This window comes from Atractosteus spatula, chromosome 13 (assembly GCF_055471065.1).
Source record: "Atractosteus spatula isolate fAtrSpa1 chromosome 13, fAtrSpa1.hap1, whole genome shotgun sequence".
Taxonomy (NCBI): Eukaryota; Metazoa; Chordata; class Actinopteri; order Semionotiformes; family Lepisosteidae; genus Atractosteus; species Atractosteus spatula.
Genome location: NC_142718.1, coordinates 33,739,836 through 33,760,863, shown reverse-complemented (window position 1 = coordinate 33,760,863; position 21,028 = coordinate 33,739,836). Strand labels below are relative to the sequence as shown.

The following is a 21,028-nucleotide window of genomic DNA, read 5'->3' as shown; positions in this document are numbered from 1 at the left end:
CAAACCTACCTTTAAAACCATAAAACCTACGTTTCAGACACTTTAAAAGACTTTAGTTGTTATGCCTTTTTCTGCAGAACTATGTGTCTCATTATTTACTCACAATATAATTATTAGAAGTTATATACTGTAACTGCATTTTTTCTCCAGTTGCGGTGTGAGCGGTTTGTGGAAGAACTGGAGAGTTATGGCAAACAGGTGGATGAGTTTGTAACCTTTGGAGATATTGCAGAGCTCAACAAGTACCTGCGAAAGGCTCAGACACTGAACTCCAAGCTAGATACTGCAATGGAAAAGGTGATCTCTTGTCTAAGTTTTAATGTGCTAAGTGTGTCTTGTAAATCTCTTCAGTGTTTCTGCACGTTCAGTCCAATACAATGTCTTGGGGACGTCTTTTGAATTCTTGAATTGCGTCCCTCTCTGTCTTCTCGGCTCAATTTGCTGGTAGCAGTAACATCCATTTACTTGAATTCTATAGTTTCCTTTTTATAACATCCTTACATTGTGTATAAGATTAAAACATGTGTAAGTTTATGTGTAACTTTTGAGACTTTTTTATAAGTATTTTCTTCACTCTTAATTTTTTTAGATTTTATTTTCGTAGTATTTCTGTATACCATAAATATGTTTATAGTATGGTTTTATATTTATAGGAATGTCTTTGCTACCAGTATAAAGAATTTTCAGAAATCCATAGAAATCCAGTGTTTTTAGACTTCCTTTGCTGTTTCCACAGTTTATGTTATTCCTTTAGACTATACAGTATTTTTTCTTTTTTTCTTTTCAGACACATATATATAGAAGTAATTGCTAGAAGAGTTTTGTAAGGAATTAAGACTAAAGGCAGACGTTAACTACACTTAATTGACAGCCTTAGTTTGAAATAAATACATTTCTTGTTAAAAATTTGATGTTTTTATATTTTAATAATATAACTGATCTAAAATATTTAGGTGTTTGTGCTGTTATCCTAAACAGTAGTTGGTAGCTGGTAGTTTTGAAATGCAAGACTGAAGTATTCTTCTGCTGAAATTTACATCCTGTTTTAGTGTTATACTGTATATACAGTATATATTTCAGTCCAGCAGAGGCCAGCAAAATCTTGATAATTTATGTGCACTGTTATAAACTGTTTACTGTATATGCATATTATGTACCAACTTTGAGCTCTGTGTATTTGAGGGAATCATGTATAGTATACTGAGAGAATTCCAAAAATCATGTAATGTGGTTATTAATTTTACAACAAAGAGTAGTATTACATACATTTCAATTTAGAATCAAGTTTGTCAAAACAAAGTTAGATTTTTTATTGATTTATATGGGCTGAATAAGTTCTAAATAAACTTGTTTTTATTATTTGTGCTTTTTTATATAAATGCTCTCACTCTCAGATTGACCAGTTTAATGCAGAAGAGGAAGCATTTGGGTGGCCTGTATCACAATATCCCCAGAGAAAGAAAATCCAAGAAAAACTGACCCCTTACCTGCGGCTGTACGAGACCACAGCAGAGTTCAACGCCAAACACAAGGAATGGATAGAAGGTCCACTGTCTAGCGTCAACCCTGACAAAGTAGAATCAGATGTAGGCAACTACTGGCGGGCCCTTTATAAACTGGAGAAGGGCTTTCAGGACTCTCCCAGTGCCCTGCGCATTGCAACCAAGGTAAAGACCAGGGTGGAGAAGTTCAAGGAACACATCCCATTAATCCAAGTGCTGTGTAATCCAGGACTACGAGATCGTCACTGGGAAGCCATGTCTGAGATTGTGGGTTACCCCCTGAAGCCAAGTGAGGATACCAATAGTATTTCCAAATTTATCCCCATGCGTCTGGATCCCTACCTTAGTCGCTTTGAAGGCATCAGTGAAGCAGCAAGCAAAGAGTATTCCCTGGAGAAGGCAATGGAGAAGATGGTGGTGGAGTGGGATGAAATGGAATTCTCCCTTCTGCCCTATAGAGAGACTGGCACTTCCATCCTCTCTGCTGTTGATGATGTACAGATGCTTCTGGATGACCACATTGTGAAAACACAGACCATGCGTGGCTCCCCCTTCATCAAGCCCTTTGAAAATGAGATACGGTAAGGCCAATCTTGACACTTGGCATCTCGAGAGCTTCAACTATGAATTCTTCTGCAGCTCTGCACATGTTCTTTTAAAGTCTTTTAAAAATGTTATACAGTAGTCACCTGTGTTACTGTAAACTTTAAAGTGATTAGTAACTATTTTTTTAATAACAACCATTTGTAATAATGAATCCCATATTCCTTGTCTCTAGTTTTACTTTTGAGGTAGGGAGATTTTGTTAATGTTATTAATCGTATGTACTGTATATTCTTTGTCTTACAGGGACTGGGAAGGCAAACTGCTATTGCTGCAGGAGATCTTGGATGAGTGGTTGAAGGTTCAGGCCACCTGGCTTTACTTGGAACCCATCTTTAGCTCTCCAGACATCATGGCCCAGATGCCAGAGGAGGGGCGCCGCTTTACCACTGTTGATAAGACCTGGAGGGAGACAATGAAGCAAGTGTCATTGGTAAGGACTCTGAGTGCACAATAAATTGGTCACATAAAACTAAGAGCAAAACTACATTCTAAATTGAAAGTTAAAATGAGAAGGTTTTAAAAATGTTGACAGTTGTAGAGTTTCTACTGGATTTATGACTTAATTACATACTTTTGAGCTGATCGTTGTTAAAGAAAGAAGTCCTGAATCAGAATATCCAAGCTTAAATGTTGGAATATAGTCATGCAACAAGATTTTAAGATAGCCTGGGGCTATCCTTAGACCATACCTTACAAGTGAGCTGGAGAAATTCACTTGAATTTAAAGTCCACTCTAAATTTCACAGGGAGCCAGTGCTAAGAACAAGATTTACAAGATTATGCAAAATATTTTTAATTAGTATACAAGCTGCAGGTCAACTCAGGATATACTGATCTCTATTTAATACCTCAGTGTACTCCCCAGTACAAAGGGCATTACAGTATTTCTAATTTTGATTAAATAAAGACACTTATGAATACTTCACCATCTGATAAAAGCAAAAGCAAGTGCCTTAAATGAGCAGTATTGTGCAATGAATAAAACATTGTAATGACAAAAACAACACTGAAGTCAAACGTGTTGTGAAACTAATGCTCAGTGCCTATGAACATAACCTCAGTCTTGTCACAGTTTAACTGAATTTGGACCTGTTGCACCCATATCTTAATGTAAGATAGGTACAGTACCTCTAGAGTGCAGAAACTATAGTTGTAACATCAGATTTGATCTACAGTACATTATATGTAAATGTAGGTGCTAGCAGCATATCAGTGAAATCTAAGTCCATGATGCTGAATAATCTGACAAAAAGTAATATTCAAATGTTAAATAATAAATACATTTAAAATAATTAGGTTTCTAGCACAGAACCCTGTGGAACACCATGAGTAAATCAAGACCAGATCTAAAACAGAGCACAGACAAAATTTATTAAGGGTCTTCTGGTAGCCAAATAGGAGCCATACCAATGAAGAGAAGTACAGGTCCCAAGACAATATTCTATGTGCTCAAGTAGGATGCTGTACTGACAGTATAGAAAGCTGTGCTTGAGTCCAGAAGGAGGAAAATATTAAGGGATCCAGAGTCAGCAGACATCAGCAAATCATTAAGTACCTGAACAAGGGCTATTTTAGTTCAGTGTCTTTGTCTAAACCCTGACTGTGAAGGTTCAAAAAGATAATTAGATGCAAGCTGAGAATTGTAATTGAGCTGCCACAGCCCATTCCAGAATTTTTGTGAGGAAAGGCAAATTGGAAATAGCATGGTAGTTGTTAAGTACCTGAGGGTCCTGGCCAGGTCATTTAACATAGGTATTTAACATAGGTGTGATAGCAGCAGACTTTTAAGCCTGCGGTCATTTGTTCTCTTTATCAGAAACCCTGCTTGGGATATCAGTAATGAATGAGCGAAAAAGCAACATATTGTGAAGGTCACAGCACTGTGTTGCCGAGTTGCTATATTTTAATCAGCCAGGTTTCCACAGCATTGCTTTAAAAAAGAAGTTGCTTGTTTTCTCCTGAGATACTCTAAAGGGTAATTGGCATCCTCAGTGGGTCCAAAATGAAACACATCAATATAGTATATTGTTCTCTAAAAGTGCTTGACAAGGCCATGAAATAGAAAATATGGATTTATTCTGTGAGAGACCAATGATGTGAAATGGCAAGAAAAATGAGGTCATAAGCTCTCTGTTTCCTATCTCACTACTATCTCACTAATATAGTATATACTGTATATTGAGTGTAAGAGAGTGAGAGCTCTGTTATCTGGTGGTTAGCTGTTACTAAGCTTATTGATTGATGGGTTATTTCCAGTTTGAATAGAACTTCACCAAGATTGTAAACCAGAGATTTGTAAAGGTTTTTAATGATAATTAACTGATTGATCTTAATGGTCCCTTTCTCAATAGCACTTTAAAAGTCTAGAATTAGCTCAAGAAAAAGAAGAAAAAAATATACTTGAAGGATGCACATATATGATTATTTCAGTAAACATTTGCACACATGATCTTGGTCCTCTAAGATGATCCTTGATTCATAAGACAGTCTTGTCTTATGTACTGTACCTTGTATATCCCAAAAACATATCAGAAAAAGAAACACATCACTAGTAAAAAATAATTAAAAAAACTAGTAATTAAAATCCCTAAATCAGCTAATAATTTAGTCGTGATAAAGAACAAAACATTTATTAATATACTGAATTTGTCTGAGGAATGATCACCTGACCATGTGGATAAGGGAGTCTGATAATATGATAAACCAAAGGATTCAGCCAAAGGTGGTGGTGATGGAGATGGTGGAGGGGTGTAAACATGACAAACACTGAACAAAATGGAATCAAGGCTCATGTTCATACCCGGTAAAGCTGATTAGGGTTTGTTTTATTTCCCAGGTGTTTGTTACAAACTCTGGTCAGCAAGCAGAAGTATGGTCATAATGTAGCTCACCACAAGGTGGCACTGCCTACCAATATTCAAAACAAGTATTGTTCTTTCAACACATAATCTCAAGTCATTTTTTTCTACTGGTTTTATGTATCAGTTAATTTGTTTATAAAACAGGACATTTAGAAGTAAAAAGTAGAACCGTCTAAAAATTACATTAAAATGTTTTCTTTAGATTTATTTCATTATAATTATATTGCATTCTCTGAATTGAATATGAGTGTTCACTAATGAATATAAATGCTGAAATATTACCTTTCAGTTTAATAGCCTGTTTTAAGTGGTGTCAAACTAACAGAAATCATTATTAAGCTGTCAGATAGGTAGAGCAGAAAGCAGAAAGAAGCTGCCAGCAGATGACAAGACAGTTCCTTTTCAAGGTAAAATGTTTTGACCCATGGTGCTGCACGCATTTAATTAGAGCCGCGGAACAGAATTGAAATATGTCAAGACAAGAGAGAAAGAAAAGAGAAAAAGAGAGACTGTCACTGAAAACAGAATATGACAGTTCCATACCCTGAAAACCCCCTGAACTCTGCGTCAGAGTAGACATGGTAGTGCCAACCAGACATGCCACACACACTTTCAGATTATACATAAAAAAATAGAAAACTCCTGTTCCTGTCTGTTTGTTTTTCTGGAAAGTAGTACTTTTTTAATCTATACCTCCATCCAGAATTTCTATTATGAGAAAAAGTTTGGGAGCAGAATTATTACATCCTCTATGCTAAAGTTTTTTTTAATGTAAATATAAAAGTGAACCATCAGTTTTACCTCTCAGAACAACTCCTTCTAAAATAAATGTTTAAACATTTGAATTTCATCCACAGTCATATGCAGTTCTTGGTTAAAGGAGGTGAATGACTTAATTTCTTAATTTATTCAAACCAATTTATTCACTGAAGTAATTTTGTTCATAAAAACACAGAGGGTGTCACTTTGTTACCAGTCTCGCAGATATGAATGTAAATCAGGATTTCTGAATTTCTGTCCTCTATGCAAAATTATTAAAATAAATAATTCCCTTTGTCAACTTTTATACCACATGGGAGCTATTTGTATCTAGAATAAATCTTATGCTACTGTACCTCTTCACAGATAATAATTTAATAAACCAAAATAAATTTACAATGAAAAAAGCAAAAATCAAATCAGTCAATAATTAAATATGGCTTTCCTGAGAATGTTGCGTTACAAGTTACCACTAGTTGTAAGGTTACTGAGTAGCCATGATTTAATAAAAACTAATGTAGTGTTTTAGAAAATAATCTGATTATGCATTGAATCTTAAAGCAAAGTAAGATACAGTACAGCTACATTAGAGATGAGCATTACAAGGTTATCAGAATTTTATCAATAAACTGTTTATATTGATCCTTCTTTTCAAATTAATTAAACTATAAAGATGAAAAATAAAAGTTGTAAATGTAAGAAATAACAAAAGAAAGGTTGCAAAGGGGAATGTCATTTATCAGTGTAAAAGAACTGGAGAGTTATGCTGAACAGGTGGGTGTTTGGGATATTGCAGAGCTCAACAAGTACAGTACCTGTGAAAAACTCAAACTCTGCAATGGAAAGGTTGTTTTTGCATTTTCCATCATGACTATACTTGCTTTAAAGGTCACAGTACTAATACAAGAAAGATTGCAAATGAGAGTTGACTATTTAGCCTATGTAACTAATTTGTTCTCAGATAGCTAGATGATCTGATGATCTGATCCAGTCTTATCGACAACCCAACTGGGTTACTTTTCTGCACTCCCACTAACCTAAGTTTCACAGGAAGGTTTTATATTTATTTCCATATGCTCTCTGGTTTATACTACACTTTTGATGTTGTCCACTGGGTTCACTTTATCAGTACTTAAACCGCGACCCATTGTAGTCTTCTCTGCTCGAGATTAAAATGTTTCTTTTTTTAGCCTGTAAATTCCTGTAAGTATCTGTAAGTAAGATATTCTTTCATATAGGGAATGTGCCTGATTGCCTGATTCCAGAGTAGCAATATATTTTTGTTATAGTGGAACCAAACATGAACACAATATTCTAAATGAGGTCTTGCTAGTGTAATGTAATTTTAGAACATTCTGTTTGAATTTTAATATTTTCCCCACATTGTCTAAAATAATGCTTCTCAAATTATTTTGTAACAGAGACCAGCTTCTAAGGTCCGTCTGCTTCATGGACTGCTTAAGCTAACAAGTGGTACATAGCAACAATACAAATAAATTGGTTTTAATATCAAGGTTAAAGCAGGGACCCGTCAGCATTGCTTCAGAGACAGGTGCTGGTCTATGGACAAGGGTTTGAGAAATCTACTGTAGGTCTAAAATATATAAATGATGTGTTAACATAAACTTCTACAGTAGGTCTTTTTCTTAAGTAGCTTCTTGAAGTTCTTGTTTCCCACTCATATTTGAGTTCATATTTTTGCTACCTGCTTGTAATGCTCTTTCTGTGTCTACATTAAATGTCATCTGCCAGGTGTTTACCCTATTTTCTATCTAGTAACCTTTTCTTGTTCCTTCGTTATTTTGAATGCTCACTGCATGCAGTCTTGAAATTTATCTTTTATAAGAAACATTATTAAAATTTTTCTTAAAATTTAAATGTACTGTACCATATCATATACAGTATATTGCTTGTACCCATTGATGGTTTTGCTTGTTAAAAACAAGTATTAAGAACTTAATCAAAGTCTACATTTTTAAAATCTGTTAGCTGTCCTCCTATAGTTTAATTCTTACTATTGTTTCTGTAATCTTGTATGTAATAAAAGCAAAACTTATTTTAATTTATTTAAGTCCTGTTTGCAAGTGTGTTCTACTAGATATTAAGTTTTCTATTTAGTAGAAAATACCCGACTGTAAGACAGGTTTTGTTAATGTTCTATGAATAAGTGAATAACATCTCTTGGTCCTTTCAGTGCAACTGGTAGAATACAATTGGGCTCACTTGATGCTCAGTTTATTTAAATGAAAATAAAAATAAAAATGTCTATTTTCTTTGTCATAGCCAATGGATGAACAGCATGTCAAGCATTGCTAACTGATCTGTTATTTTTGGCATCTGCATTATTAGGACAAGCATGTGCTGGCAGTGGTGACAATTGACAAGATGCTAGAAAAGCTGAAAAAATCCAATGAGTTTCTGGAGCTGATCCTAAAAGGCCTTAATGAATATCTGGAAAAGAAGCGTCTCTTTTTCCCTCGTTTCTTCTTTCTGTCAAATGATGAGCTGCTTGAGATTCTCTCAGAAACAAAAGATCCAACAAGGTAGGCAAAACTGCTTAGGTGTAATTCAAACATCTCTATTTTCATGCTTTAATCAAAACCATATATTCTTCTTAATACCCATTTCGATAATCTGCAACGATATAATACTACTGTAGCTACTTCAGCTGTGAAAATGTAAATCCTATATAGTGTATATACACTATTAAATTGGGCAGCTCTAGAAGATCTTTGCTATTTGTGTAACTTGATAAGATCATGCCTTGTTGCCTGTACAGGAGCTCTGTGACTTGTTTTGCAAAGGGAGGGAAGGCAGTACAGCTTCGCTTTTCAAGAGGGATTTACTGTATCTGATATGATTTGGCCACATGGGCAGCTCAGCATTGCGCTTAGAAATTGCCTATATTATTAAGAGTAAAAAAAGCAATTTAGCTGAAATCTGGGTTTAGAAAACTAATTTCAAGCCTTGAAAGTCATGTCCTTTCTGTGGGAATTTAATTATAGAGATCTTTTCTTCACGCCTGCAGTGTTGAGAGTGACGATACCATGCCCTACTTACAGACTACAGTTGCTAACCAGTTTGGCAGTGTTAAGCAACTGATGTTTTATTTAACCCAAGGTATTTTTTTCAATAATGCATGTCTAGACAATGCAGCTACAGCTTCTTATTTTTTTATTAGAATTTCTGTCAACAACAGCAGTTTCAAGTATCTGAATTAAAAAGAACAAAGTAAATTGTGTAATGTAATTAAAGCATCACATGATGGAAGTATCAAGTATTTATTCAGTATTCCTGTATTTCATAATGTTTTTGGTATGTGAAACAAAAGACTATGTATTGTAGTTGTGAACCAGTATTTGTTTAATAAGATTTATTTCTTTGCTGTTTATATTCTGCTTTTGTTGCTTGGCAAAACATCACTATTTATGAATATAAAGTAAACTTTGTTTACTATATACTTTCTGTTTTTGTTGCTCATAAAAAATACTGTTGATCAAAGTAAAGCAAACCAGACTGCTTTGGTTGATCACACTCTTTGTATTAAATCATATTGTACGGTCATGTAAGTGAGTCATGGTGTCGTCATTGGTTGTGTGAAGATGTTGTTAGGGTATTGAAGCACTGAGTCATGTGTCCAGCTGCTAAACAGTAGGTTTAGATGTTTGGGAGTTGAATCTTTGTGCAAAATCTCTTTGGTGTTTAATCTGTCAAAAGCTTATGTGTTTATGTTGCATGATGTTTGATTTACTTTTTGACCGTATATAAATATATGCATCTGATGTGAATTTATCACAAAGACTTGACTCCTTCTTGCAGGGTGCAACCCCACTTGAAGAAGTGCTTTGAGGGCATTGCGAGCGTGGAGTTCACTGATGTGCTGGACATCACTCATATGAAGAGTAGTGAGGGTGAAGTAGTGCAGCTTATTGAAGTCATCTCCACCTCCAAAGCACGCGGACAGGTGGAGAAGTGGCTGCTGGAGCTAGAATCAGGCATGCTGAGCTCCCTGCACAAGGTACAGTACCGTCAGCTGACAGGAACTAAATAATAACACCTTGACATGATTCATGGAACAAGACTGTAGCGATTTGGAAAACAGGTGTCGTGCTAATAAAAAGTAATACACTTGTTTGGGATTTTCACAGTTGTTTTTCACTTTTTGTGTGATTGAAAGAGTCAACATTTCGCATCTTGAAACGCGGCAGTATCCGATGTTTTTTTTTCAAATTTAAATCTTTATTTGAATATTGTACAGTCACATTGGAAATTTGTTTATAAAAAACAAGAAAGTCAAGAAAAAAATTCAAGAAAAAAGAATGGACTGATTGTAAGATGGGGGACAGTTAGGATTGGATCTCATGTTTAGAAGATAGTTTCAGAATGCAATATCCATCTACTGTATGTTATCAGGTGATTGGTGAGGCAGTAGAAGCTTATCCCAAGAACCCGCGGATAAACTGGGTGCGGGAATGGCCTGGACAGACAGTGCTATGTGTCTCTCAGATCTACTGGACACAGGACATTCACCAAGCCATCAAAGGAGGACAGAAGGTGAGGACAGACAAAGTTATCTCTACTTTGCATGTATTTCTCTATATAGACATCACATTGAGAAAATAACATATAGCATTACTGTAAGAGCTTTTAAAAATTAGTTTATTTGTGTAATTTGTCTTTTAATTATGGAGGAAACACTAATACAATCTTTCAAAAAATCTTTTTAACAACAATTGATGTTGATCAGAACTGAATGCACCTCTGCACTATGCACTGTTCACTTGGACTACCGTGTATTTTTTTCACTACCATGTATTTATTGTTCTATTGTACAGACTATCACTATTTAATTTGTACAGTTTTGTGTTGTCTGCTGTACTGTGCCATCTGCTGTACTGTGCATGTCCTGAGAGACTGGCACGAATCAGAATTCCAATTTACACGTACATATGGCAATAAACTCCTCTACTCGAAAAATATCTTTGTTGGTAAGAAAATATCTTTGTTGGTTGAAAGTCAGAACATACTTATATTGTATGTGTACGGTAAAACTTCAGTATGTGTGAGAAGTCTATTTAAAGTCTACAAATGGCAAATTTGTTTTCAAATATGTTACTTGACTAAAAGTAGTTACTTCAAAAAATAATTACTTCAGTAAAAGTAAAAGTTCCCTCTAGGAAAACTACTCAAGTAAAAGTACAAAATAATAATACCAAAGTATTAAAAAATACTTTTTTTAAAAACGACTTTTTTGCTAGTTATTTTCACTAATTTTCCCAACTTACAATTAACAATACTGATGTTACCAAACCAACAGGTAAGACCGTATTTTAAGACACTTTCAATAAATGAAATAAATAAATAGAAAAAATGTATCTACCTTGAAATAGCTTTCTTATAAATGGTGTCACAAAACCTTAGGTTTTTATCTATGATCCAGTCCCAAGTCCTTGTAGTCATTGATAATGTCTACAGTCTGAATGTTAATAACTGTATGTTGGAGGGGTGTTGCATTTTTCCTAATATTAGTGACTAGTTCTTTTGTTTTTAAGACATATAAGTTCAAAGAGCCTTCATCACACCATTTAGTAAAATCATTTAAGTGGGCCTATGATGCTTTGTGGGTCTTTTAATAGGTTGACCAGGGCTGTGTCATCAGCAAACATATTGAGACGTCTGTGTGTTTACTCTTACAATCATTAGTGTACAAAATGTGTAGCAGAGGGGAAAAGTCAGTCCTTTGGTGATCCAGTGGAACAGTAGTAGATAGATCACATAACCAGTTCCACAGTCTGACCTGTTAAGACCTGTTTGTTAAGAAGCCTAGGACCCATCTTATGAAGTTACTGTATAAATTGAAGTTCTTTGAGAGTTTCTGTGCAAGCAACGGTGGTTATTGGCCTGGAAGTTTTTGGAATAGGAATAGTAGATTTTGGTGTCCAGAGACTTCATACTGGTGACTACTTGTTTCCTAACCAGAACTTGAGGAACAACCTGAGTTTCCTTACAGATCTTTTATCTCAATACTAACCAGGCCCAACTTTGCTTACCTTCTGAGTGTGTATTATATATTACATCCTATTTATATGTTGCTTTTCTGAAAGGTTGGGCAAGCTTTATGTTCATTTGTTTGTTTGTCTTTTGTTTTGTTTTTCTGTTGGATTTTTAATGTTATGTTTCTTTCAGGCCCTGGAGGCATACCTGGACCTGAATAACAAGCAGATTGATGACATTGTGACACTGGTGAGAGGGAAGCTTTCCAAGCAGAACCGGGTAACTCTGGGGGCTCTGGTGGTGCTCGATGTTCATGCACGTGATGTGCTAGCAGCACTGGTCCAGAAACGAGTCAGTAGTGAGAACGACTTTGAATGGCTGAGCCAGCTTCGATACTACTGGGAGGTGAGCCACAGATTTCCACATACACTTTAAGATAATCAATTAAAAAATATCCATAACAAGCTTCCAAAGATCATAAGGTTGTTTTATAAAGCTGAAATATTATTATATGAATGAATGTTCTTCCCCATAGGAAGGGGACCTTCAGACTAAGATGATCAACGCTGGTCTGGCTTATGGCTATGAGTATCTTGGCAACACGCCACGTCTGGTCATCACCCCACTTACAGACCGCTGCTACAGGTGGGTCTATCGGAAAATTGTCTATGATGCAGCCTTCATAATCTGTGTCCATAAATGGAAGTAAAGATGGATGTTTGCTTATGTACATGCAGTATGTAGTTAGCTTTTCACTACATCAAAGTATTTCAAACCATTCCCTTTAAAAGGTCAGTATTTATCCTCATAGTGCGTTCTTCAGTTACCTTATATAAGATATGACAAGCCAGTCAGAATGCATTTTTTATTATTAAGCACACTTTTACTGCAAGACTAAATATATTCTTGAAAGTTTATTTACTGCTCTTGAGTTACTGAACTTATATTTAAATTTCAAGTAGATGATAACCTTATGTATTTTCATTGTACATGGCTTTTCCTGCTTGCAACAGTTGTGCTAAAAGGACTGATACAAAGGAAAGTATGGTAATAACAAAATAAAGTACAGTATTACCAATAAGTAGAATTTAGCTATGAACAATAGCTGCAGGAATCTCAATGATTGTATAGGTTTGGCTGATATAGTTGCTTTGTTTTGCATTTTTACATGCTTTTTTCTGACTAAAGACCTCTTTCACCTGTCATGTATGTTTTTGTATTGTATTACAGTATCTGGAGTATTTGACCAGAGGAGAATAAAAAACAGATGAATTATGAATCTGCATATGAATCTAAATCTAAACTCTATATAAATTTGACCAGAAATAAGACATTTGATCCTAAGAGTACTATCTCTAACACAAATTTTCTTTCCTCTGGACATAATTAATAGAAGAGAGTTTCTCTTTTTTGGCTCCTAGTTGCATAGAACAGGTTTTAATTAAGGAGATATCCGTGGGCTCTCCCCTTGCTATCCATACTCCAGAAAAAACAAGACTTTTTTCAGGTATACTAATGGAAACAGACAACAGCTAAACAGCTGGTGTTAGCAGCACAACTCTACCCTCCAGCACCGCATTTATCTGAGCATGCAAAGGGTGATAAGATTATGGAAAATAGGCATAGTCATCACTAATCAGTTTAAGTAATGAGAAACATAATACAAGAAATACTGTAATTTTATTTTTTTCTCATTTTCTCCCAAATATGGGAAGCTCTCAGTCAACCTACCTTTGAGAATGTTGGACTTGATCATTTCCTTTTGAATTATATTCAAAATATACACCTTTGTCATGAATTTAAAATTAAGTAAGAATTAATTTACAGCAGTTTTCATGTCTAATACCTGATGTGTAAGTCCTTGGGAGGATGTGATGTTGGGCTCCCCTGTCTTCTAAAGCCAAGGGTATGAAATTCAGGATTTACATCCTCACAAACACAAATACAAACACCTCTGTTTCCTAGAAGGTCTCACCATTGGAACTACCATAGCTCTCTGGCTTTACTGGTGTGCCTCAAGGACACACTAAACTCTGATATCTTTGCTGATGTTAAAGCTGTCTGTGCCACTCAGAAAAACATCAAGTTTTGCCTTGACTAATTTTTTTGATTGATGCTTTTCATCCAAAGCAACTTGCATTTTTTTGTTTATACAATTGGGCATTTTACTTAAGCAAATTTTAGTGTAGTATCTTGCTCAGAGATACTACAAATACTCAGAAATTGAACCCACAACCTTCCTCTTGTAAGCCCAATAGTTTCTAGTTAAGAGCCCAGAGCCCAAACCATTTCTCCATGCTGCTGCCTGTCATCAAGAAATGCAAGAGGATGGATATCCTTCAGATAGCCAGAAAGCATCAAGCAATGTGATGGTGACTTACAGCCATGACCAAATTCAGAAGCTGTCATGATCATGTAAAACGTCATGCTGTTTTTGTCTTCTTAGGACTCTGTTTGGGGCCCTGCATCTACATCTGGGAGGGGCTCCTGAAGGGCCTGCTGGCACTGGGAAAACTGAAACAACGAAGGACCTGGCCAAGGCAGTCGCTAAACAATGTGTTGTCTTCAACTGCTCCGATGGGCTTGACTATATTGCACTGGGAAAATTTTTTAAGGTAGACACTGACTCATGTCTTACTTCTCCCCCTTCCACCACCCAAAAACTGGATATAAGGCTTAATCTTGTATTTGCTAGGGCCTGCTGTCATGTGGAGCATGGGCTTGCTTTGATGAGTTCAACAGAATTGATTTGGAAGTTCTTTCTGTTGTGGCACAGCAGATTCTAACCATACAAAGAGGTATTGATCATATTTACTGTTTCACAAATATTTTTTGTAACGAAACCATTTAGAATGTTAGTCATCATAAAATGATCCGTTTCCTTTATGCTTTTCCTACTAACTTACCAGATAATGGCACACAAAACTACAGTCTTTTAAATTGACATTCTTACAAAGCCTGACTGTTAAAAACAGTATTTTTATGTACATTGTTGTAAAAAAAAATACACTGGGCATGGACAAAGTATTCAGATTTCTAGACTTGAAGTATTGAAGAAATTAGATTTTTTTTAGTTACTTAATGGTCACCCTACATGATACAGATAAGTTACATATCACATAGACACCATTCATTTTCACTTTCATATGATCTAAAAATACGACAGAATATATGTTCTTTTTGTTCTCCACTAGGTATTTCTGCAGGCTCAGAAATGCTGATGTTTGAGGGTACAGAGTTGAAACTAGACCCCACTTGTGCTGTGTTCATCACTATGAACCCGGGCTATGCTGGCCGCTCTGAGCTTCCAGATAATTTGAAGGTAAAGATCTGACATAACAGTTTATTTTATTCCTAAGGCTAAGGCCAATCTGCATTACAGTGGAATAGTGTTTAGCACTGGTGCCTCATAGCACGTGGGTTCTGACTTTTCTATTCCACCATGGGACACCTTCTACAACATGTGGAATTTGCATGATCTACTGTTTTCACTTGGATTTTCTCTGGTGATTCCCACCTTTCAAGGACATGCTGTTTAGGTTAATAGGAATCTCTAATTATCTTGTGCTCTGTGCTTTTGAAAGGTGAGGTTGCCACAACTAATATCATCAAAATGCGATTTTCTGACGATATAAATCAAGTTCAGTTTGAGAGTTTTTTGTGCCTTTTTATCACTCCCAAATTATTTTATCACTCAAAATGGCAAAATGTTATACTGTTTATTACTAGCACTTCTAATTGTAACATCAAAATATACAAATCAGTTTTTTCAGATTCTATTATTTTGACAAAAGATATTATTTACAGTACTGATCACTTGCAACATGGTCGCTTAGTTTTCTCCCTATGTAACCCTTTTCCCCCCACAAATATGCTTAATACATGAACAAATTGTCACATTATAAAGACTTCACAGATGTGTGTTCACAATCCTCTAGGCTCTCTTCCGGACAGTTGCTATGATGGTGCCAGATTACGCCATGATTGCAGAAATTGTGCTGTACTCCTGTGGTTTTGTCACTGCTCGGCCCTTGTCTGTGAAGATCGTGGCCACTTACCGGCTGTGCTCTGAGCAGCTCTCCTCCCAGCACCATTATGACTATGGCATGAGGGCTGTCAAGTCAGTCCTTACTGCAGCAGGGAACCTTAAGGTAAAGAGATGCATTGCTCTGTCTTCATTCATTCAGTTTGTTTCACTTTTTCTCTAATTCAGAATAAATGTTAGGTTAATTATCCAAATCTACTGTATATCTGTTATACAGTATGTATGAATACAATTATTAATTGATTGTCATTCCATGTGATTTGTATCCTAAAAGTATATTAATAACCTTTCACATCTTGGAAAACTCTCTTTTAAGGTGGTAGAATATGAAAAGATCCCTTTAGTATTTCAAAAAGTATTCATTATGTCATTTTTCTTTTTCTTCTGTAGTTAAAGTATCCTGAAGAAAATGAAGACATTTTGTTACTACGGTCTATTATAGATGTTAATCTTCCTAAGTTCTTGGCCCATGATTTGCCACTCTTTGAGGTAAGCATGTTTAGCGTTACAGTGCATTTGTTCCAAAAAAGCTGATGTATAGTATTTACTTTTTTTGTTTCTGTCATGAAGGGGATCACATCAGACCTTTTTCCAGGGGTGAAGTTGCCTAAACCAGATTACCGACTGCTGATGGAAGCCATCACGGAGAACAGCAAAAAGATGAATCTACAAGTGACAGACTTCTTTGCAGAAAAGATCCTTCAGATCTTTGAAATGATGATTGTGCGCCATGGTTTTATGATTGTTGGAGAGCCCTTTGGTGGCAAAACTTCTGCTTACCGTGTCCTGGCTGCTGCACTCAATGACATCTGTGAACAGGTATTGTTTTTAAAAGTTATCGACTTTCCTGTTGGTCAATTTTGTAATGTGAAAGTAGCTTTAAATCTTTGGAACTCCAAAAATGAATAAAAAAGGAAAGGATCTCTAGGACATTTAAAGCACATTGCCTCATGATCGTCCTGCAGAAAACCTTGGCTTTGTTTTTCAATGAACAGATCTTATTATTGTTAATATTTTTGTGTCTCTCAACCATCACCATCCTCAAGAGGTGAGGGGAAAGCTAGTATATAGCATATAAAAAAAAATAATTTCAGCCATATTGTTATAGTGTTTATATTTGCATTTTAAAGCACCTTAACTCAGGCAGGTTTATAGACCAAAAAGGATTGAACAATACTTTCATATGTATTATCATTTGAATGTTTAAACAAAAAATGTTGTAAATAACTACTCTAAAGGAAAAAGTGAACTAAAATTGTCACGATCGCAAACCCCTCCTCTTAAGGGCGCTCCAGCCCTTTCTCGTTCTGCCTCATTCCCCTCACGTGTTCCTTATTCCAGCCACTTTTCAGTTCCTCCTTTATAAGCCAGGCGCTCACTTCAATCGGGGCTCTGCATTGGTTTCCATATCGTACGAGCCTGGGACCTGGTTGCGCCTGGCTCCGTTATGTTTTTAAGTTTCTATGCCTGTTCCTGTTCCCCTTGCCGGTTCCGACCCGGTTCCTGTTTTTAATCCTTTGTCTTGGATGGATCACCTGGCCATGGACTTTTGCCCGTATTTTGGATTCGCCTATGGATTTATTCTTTGGACTGTTTGCCTCGGCCACACCTTCCCCGTACACCAGCGCACCAAGGACATGCCCCCTGTCTTCATTCCCATCTCCTGCATGACTTTTTCTCCAATGTTAACTCACTACTTCGGATTGTGTCATCCGCATAGGGTCCGGAAAGAACTGTTACGTGACAAAAAGTGTGCTGTTTGCAATTTACTATAGTTATGACTGACTAATTATCTTCTGATGTCAAGGATAAATGGGTTAGAATACATGAACATTTAAATATTTAGGTGGGCAAAGATTTAGAGTGCCAGACATTTCAAAGAACTAGTGAGAAATCAGATTGTTTTACAATCTGATTGTTAGAGTAAATGAATAGTATTTATTATGGTTTACATAATGTAAACATCAGGCAGTGTGTTTTTGTGTATTTTTTGGCACTCGTCTCTGAGACAACTTTTTCACATACTGTATAAAGAAACATACTGGCCTCCAGAGATCTTTATTAAATTGCTTTTGTTGTTTTTTTCCTCTTCTGTTCTTTTGCACAGAACACGTAGTGATAAGGGAAAAGAAAAAAATGACTGAAGCATTTATAAAGCTTATAAAAGAAGAAACGATTTTCAATGATACACTGACATTTATAAAAGTTTGTTTAAAGTTTTCAAAATATTTTTTTTCCTTTCTTTTTTATTTATTGTCTTCAAAACCTGATAAGATAAGATCACTTTATTAGCCATATACAATTTCTTGCATTAGGAATTCGTCTTTTCGCAAACCCCAGCTTGCTTTCCATGAGACACAGACACTCAGACAGGGAGAGAAGCTTGGGGTCAGAGCGCAGGGTCAGCCATTGTACAGCACCACTGGAGCAGGTGGGGTTAAGGGCCTTGCTCAGGGGCCCAACGGAGCAGGATTCCTCTGCCGGCCACGGGACTTGAACTGGCAACCTTCCAGCCACAAGTGCAGATCCTTAGCCACCGTCATGTATAATATAATCAAAAATAGAAAAGCTACACAGATATTTTTGTGTTGTTCACACAGGGCCTGATGGACGAGAATAAGGTTCAGATCACAGTGATCAATCCGAAGTCCATCACCATGGGTCAGCTTTATGGCCAGTTTGACCCAGTCTCACATGAATGGTCAGATGGTATTCTAGCAGTTAGCTACAGAGCATTTGCTACTTCCCAGGTAAGCAGTAATATACAATAAATGCAGGCTTCAAACTACATATTTAATTCACAGTGTGCTTCTACCGATAAATGTAGCAACTGAATAAGGCTAAAATGGTCCTAAAGGGGAGTCAAAATAAAATGGATTCTATGAAAATTCAAATAAGACTGAATAAAAGCTCTAATGTTGGACAGTCTCAATGTAATGCAAAGTTAAAAATCTTTTAAGATTATTTTCTTTTTGATAATTTAAATTATTTTATAAGATGTATATGTTTTGTGCCTCTTCATGTGTGTATGCTCTTTCACATCTACTGTCACCTCATATTACCTCATATGATATTGGGAAAACCATAATTTCACAATGAATCCACGATGGATATTGTTGCTTCTTGCTGCAGACCCCAGACAGAAAGTGGCTGATCTTTGATGGGCCAGTGGATGCAGTTTGGATTGAGAACATGAATACAGTGCTGGATGATAATAAGAAGCTATGCCTGATGAGTGGAGAGATTATCCAGATGTCTCCCCAGATGAGCCTTATCTTTGAGCCCATGGATCTAGAGGTGGCTTCCCCTGCAACAGTAAGTTAATCATTGAGGAATTGTTACATTCAGTTGAATGATGTCTTCATATACAGTACGTTACGATCTCCATCCAAATGGCTTGTGATATTCAGAACATTGCCTTTGTAGCATTTTTATTTTGTACACGGGAGTACCATTTTTATGTATAAATAATGAAGCAGCTGGGCTGGTTTAGAAAGTGCAGAGATTTGTTCTGTAGTCTCAAGCGGATAACAGAAAGGTTTAAATTATTTAGTAAGATTGCCATGAACAATAGCTCAGATTTATTCTGTACTTAAAGGTAAGCATTAAACTTCATTAGTATCATCACTGAGAAAGATTAATACATCACACAGTTAATTTAGTCCTTAAAAAATAAACCCATCAAAATACATTATACAGTAACACTATAAAATGCCTTAATGTCTTATTATATATTACAATAGCAAGAGTACTATGACCTACTTCATAATTTTTGTTACACACTGCTTGGTAATCATATTTTTTGACACATGATCATTATGACTAGAGATTTTTTTTCAGAAATGATAACTTATAGCCTTTACAAAAAAGTCATTATATTTTCATTGTTAAGGATTTCCATCCCCTAGCAGAGATGGTCTTATTAAACAAGCTTAATGCACTACTATTGAACTAGGTTAAAACACAATAAAGGTTGATAATGGACAGAATTTTCTTTTTATGTATTTCTAAAGCCTGAATTTAAAGGAGATTAGCTTTTTCTGATCACTGTAGTCACATGTTACAAAGAAAGCAATGTAATTACAACATTCATAGTCTCACAAAAAGCCTTGTTCATACATCTGATATATTCTATTTCTGTCCAATCCCTGAGCATTCTCTGCTTTAATGGATGACAAGGAAGGCTTTTCTCATGAGCACATCAGCCCTTCTCAGAAGCAGGACTGTCTCGTGTGGGAGGTTCATTAAGACTATCTAAACCTTTTCACAAACTCTCCAAAGATTTGTAGAAAAAAAAGATCACATCTGAATCCCATCACTTGGTGTTCTTCACTCTATAATTTATTTTTATTCATTGTGTTTTTGCTTTAAAATTGAGGGATTAAAGTTACTGAAAACCACTAAAAATGTGTATAAATAGAGGTTTTAATAGAGAAGTACTGTACACCAGCTAACAATAAAAATAAAAGCATTTTAATCTCTGAGGCTGCATCAGCAATTCTGCTACAAGGCTACAAGGAACAAATGGAGGTTAATTCCACACTGAAAAGCAAAAGTACAAAACAAAAAGTTACAGTTGTGGAACCTCAGATTTAAAGGAGGCTCCAAGTCTCCTCCTCACCAATCCACATACAGTATAATTTTGCATGTTAATGCTATACATTCAGACTTATACGGTAGCAGTCTACACAAAACCTTGATTCATCTCTGAAAAAAGACTTGGCTCCACAGCATGCAACCACGTGCTTAGCCCAATGTTCTCATGCCATGAAGATGTTGTTCTCTTGATAAGCAGGGGATATTGGTTCCATTGTGTGTGTTTTTTCATTATTTACCAGACTTGATATTCAACAGTTAAATCGCCTTTAACATGTGCCCAATCAACTCTCTCACTAATGAGGTGATTTAGTGTTCATGCAAAAGACTAACTCATTCAAGTGTATCATTCTCCGTCAAGAATGATCAAAATACAGCCAAAACATTTAATCAATATCCTAAATCTGTATACTTTATTTTTTCTGAAAGCACATATGCTTTGAGTTATACTTACATTCATTTGATGATAATTATTTGTCTGCCATGTAAAATTATTGGATTAACAATTAATTCAATTAATTAATTGAATTAATGATTCAATTGTTATTCTAATTCATATCTTAGTTTAAGTTCAGTACTGTAATAACAATGACATTAACACGCATGGTTTTTTAGGATGTATTACAGAAATTTCAGAAAGACTTTTATGTGCTTATCCTATTCCT

The 21,028-nt window shown here is 35.8% G+C and overlaps 1 protein-coding gene across 1 annotated transcript in view; it reads left to right on the top strand.

The window, feature by feature from the left end:
* dnah7 (dynein, axonemal, heavy chain 7) overlaps positions 1-21,028 on the top strand; it is an 81,359-nt gene that overhangs the window by 11,207 nt on the left and 49,124 nt on the right. The window contains exons 16-31 of the mRNA XM_088930760.1: positions 151-297; positions 1,395-2,083; positions 2,352-2,538; positions 8,078-8,271; positions 9,548-9,746; positions 10,142-10,282; positions 11,915-12,127; positions 12,258-12,367; positions 14,169-14,337; positions 14,418-14,520; positions 14,917-15,044; positions 15,661-15,873; positions 16,158-16,256; positions 16,338-16,586; positions 18,368-18,517; positions 18,900-19,082. Coding sequence (XP_088786886.1) covers positions 151-297; positions 1,395-2,083; positions 2,352-2,538; positions 8,078-8,271; positions 9,548-9,746; positions 10,142-10,282; positions 11,915-12,127; positions 12,258-12,367; positions 14,169-14,337; positions 14,418-14,520; positions 14,917-15,044; positions 15,661-15,873; positions 16,158-16,256; positions 16,338-16,586; positions 18,368-18,517; positions 18,900-19,082 — 3,174 coding nt within the window. The remainder of the gene's footprint in view (positions 1-150; positions 298-1,394; positions 2,084-2,351; positions 2,539-8,077; positions 8,272-9,547; positions 9,747-10,141; positions 10,283-11,914; positions 12,128-12,257; positions 12,368-14,168; positions 14,338-14,417; positions 14,521-14,916; positions 15,045-15,660; positions 15,874-16,157; positions 16,257-16,337; positions 16,587-18,367; positions 18,518-18,899; positions 19,083-21,028) is intronic.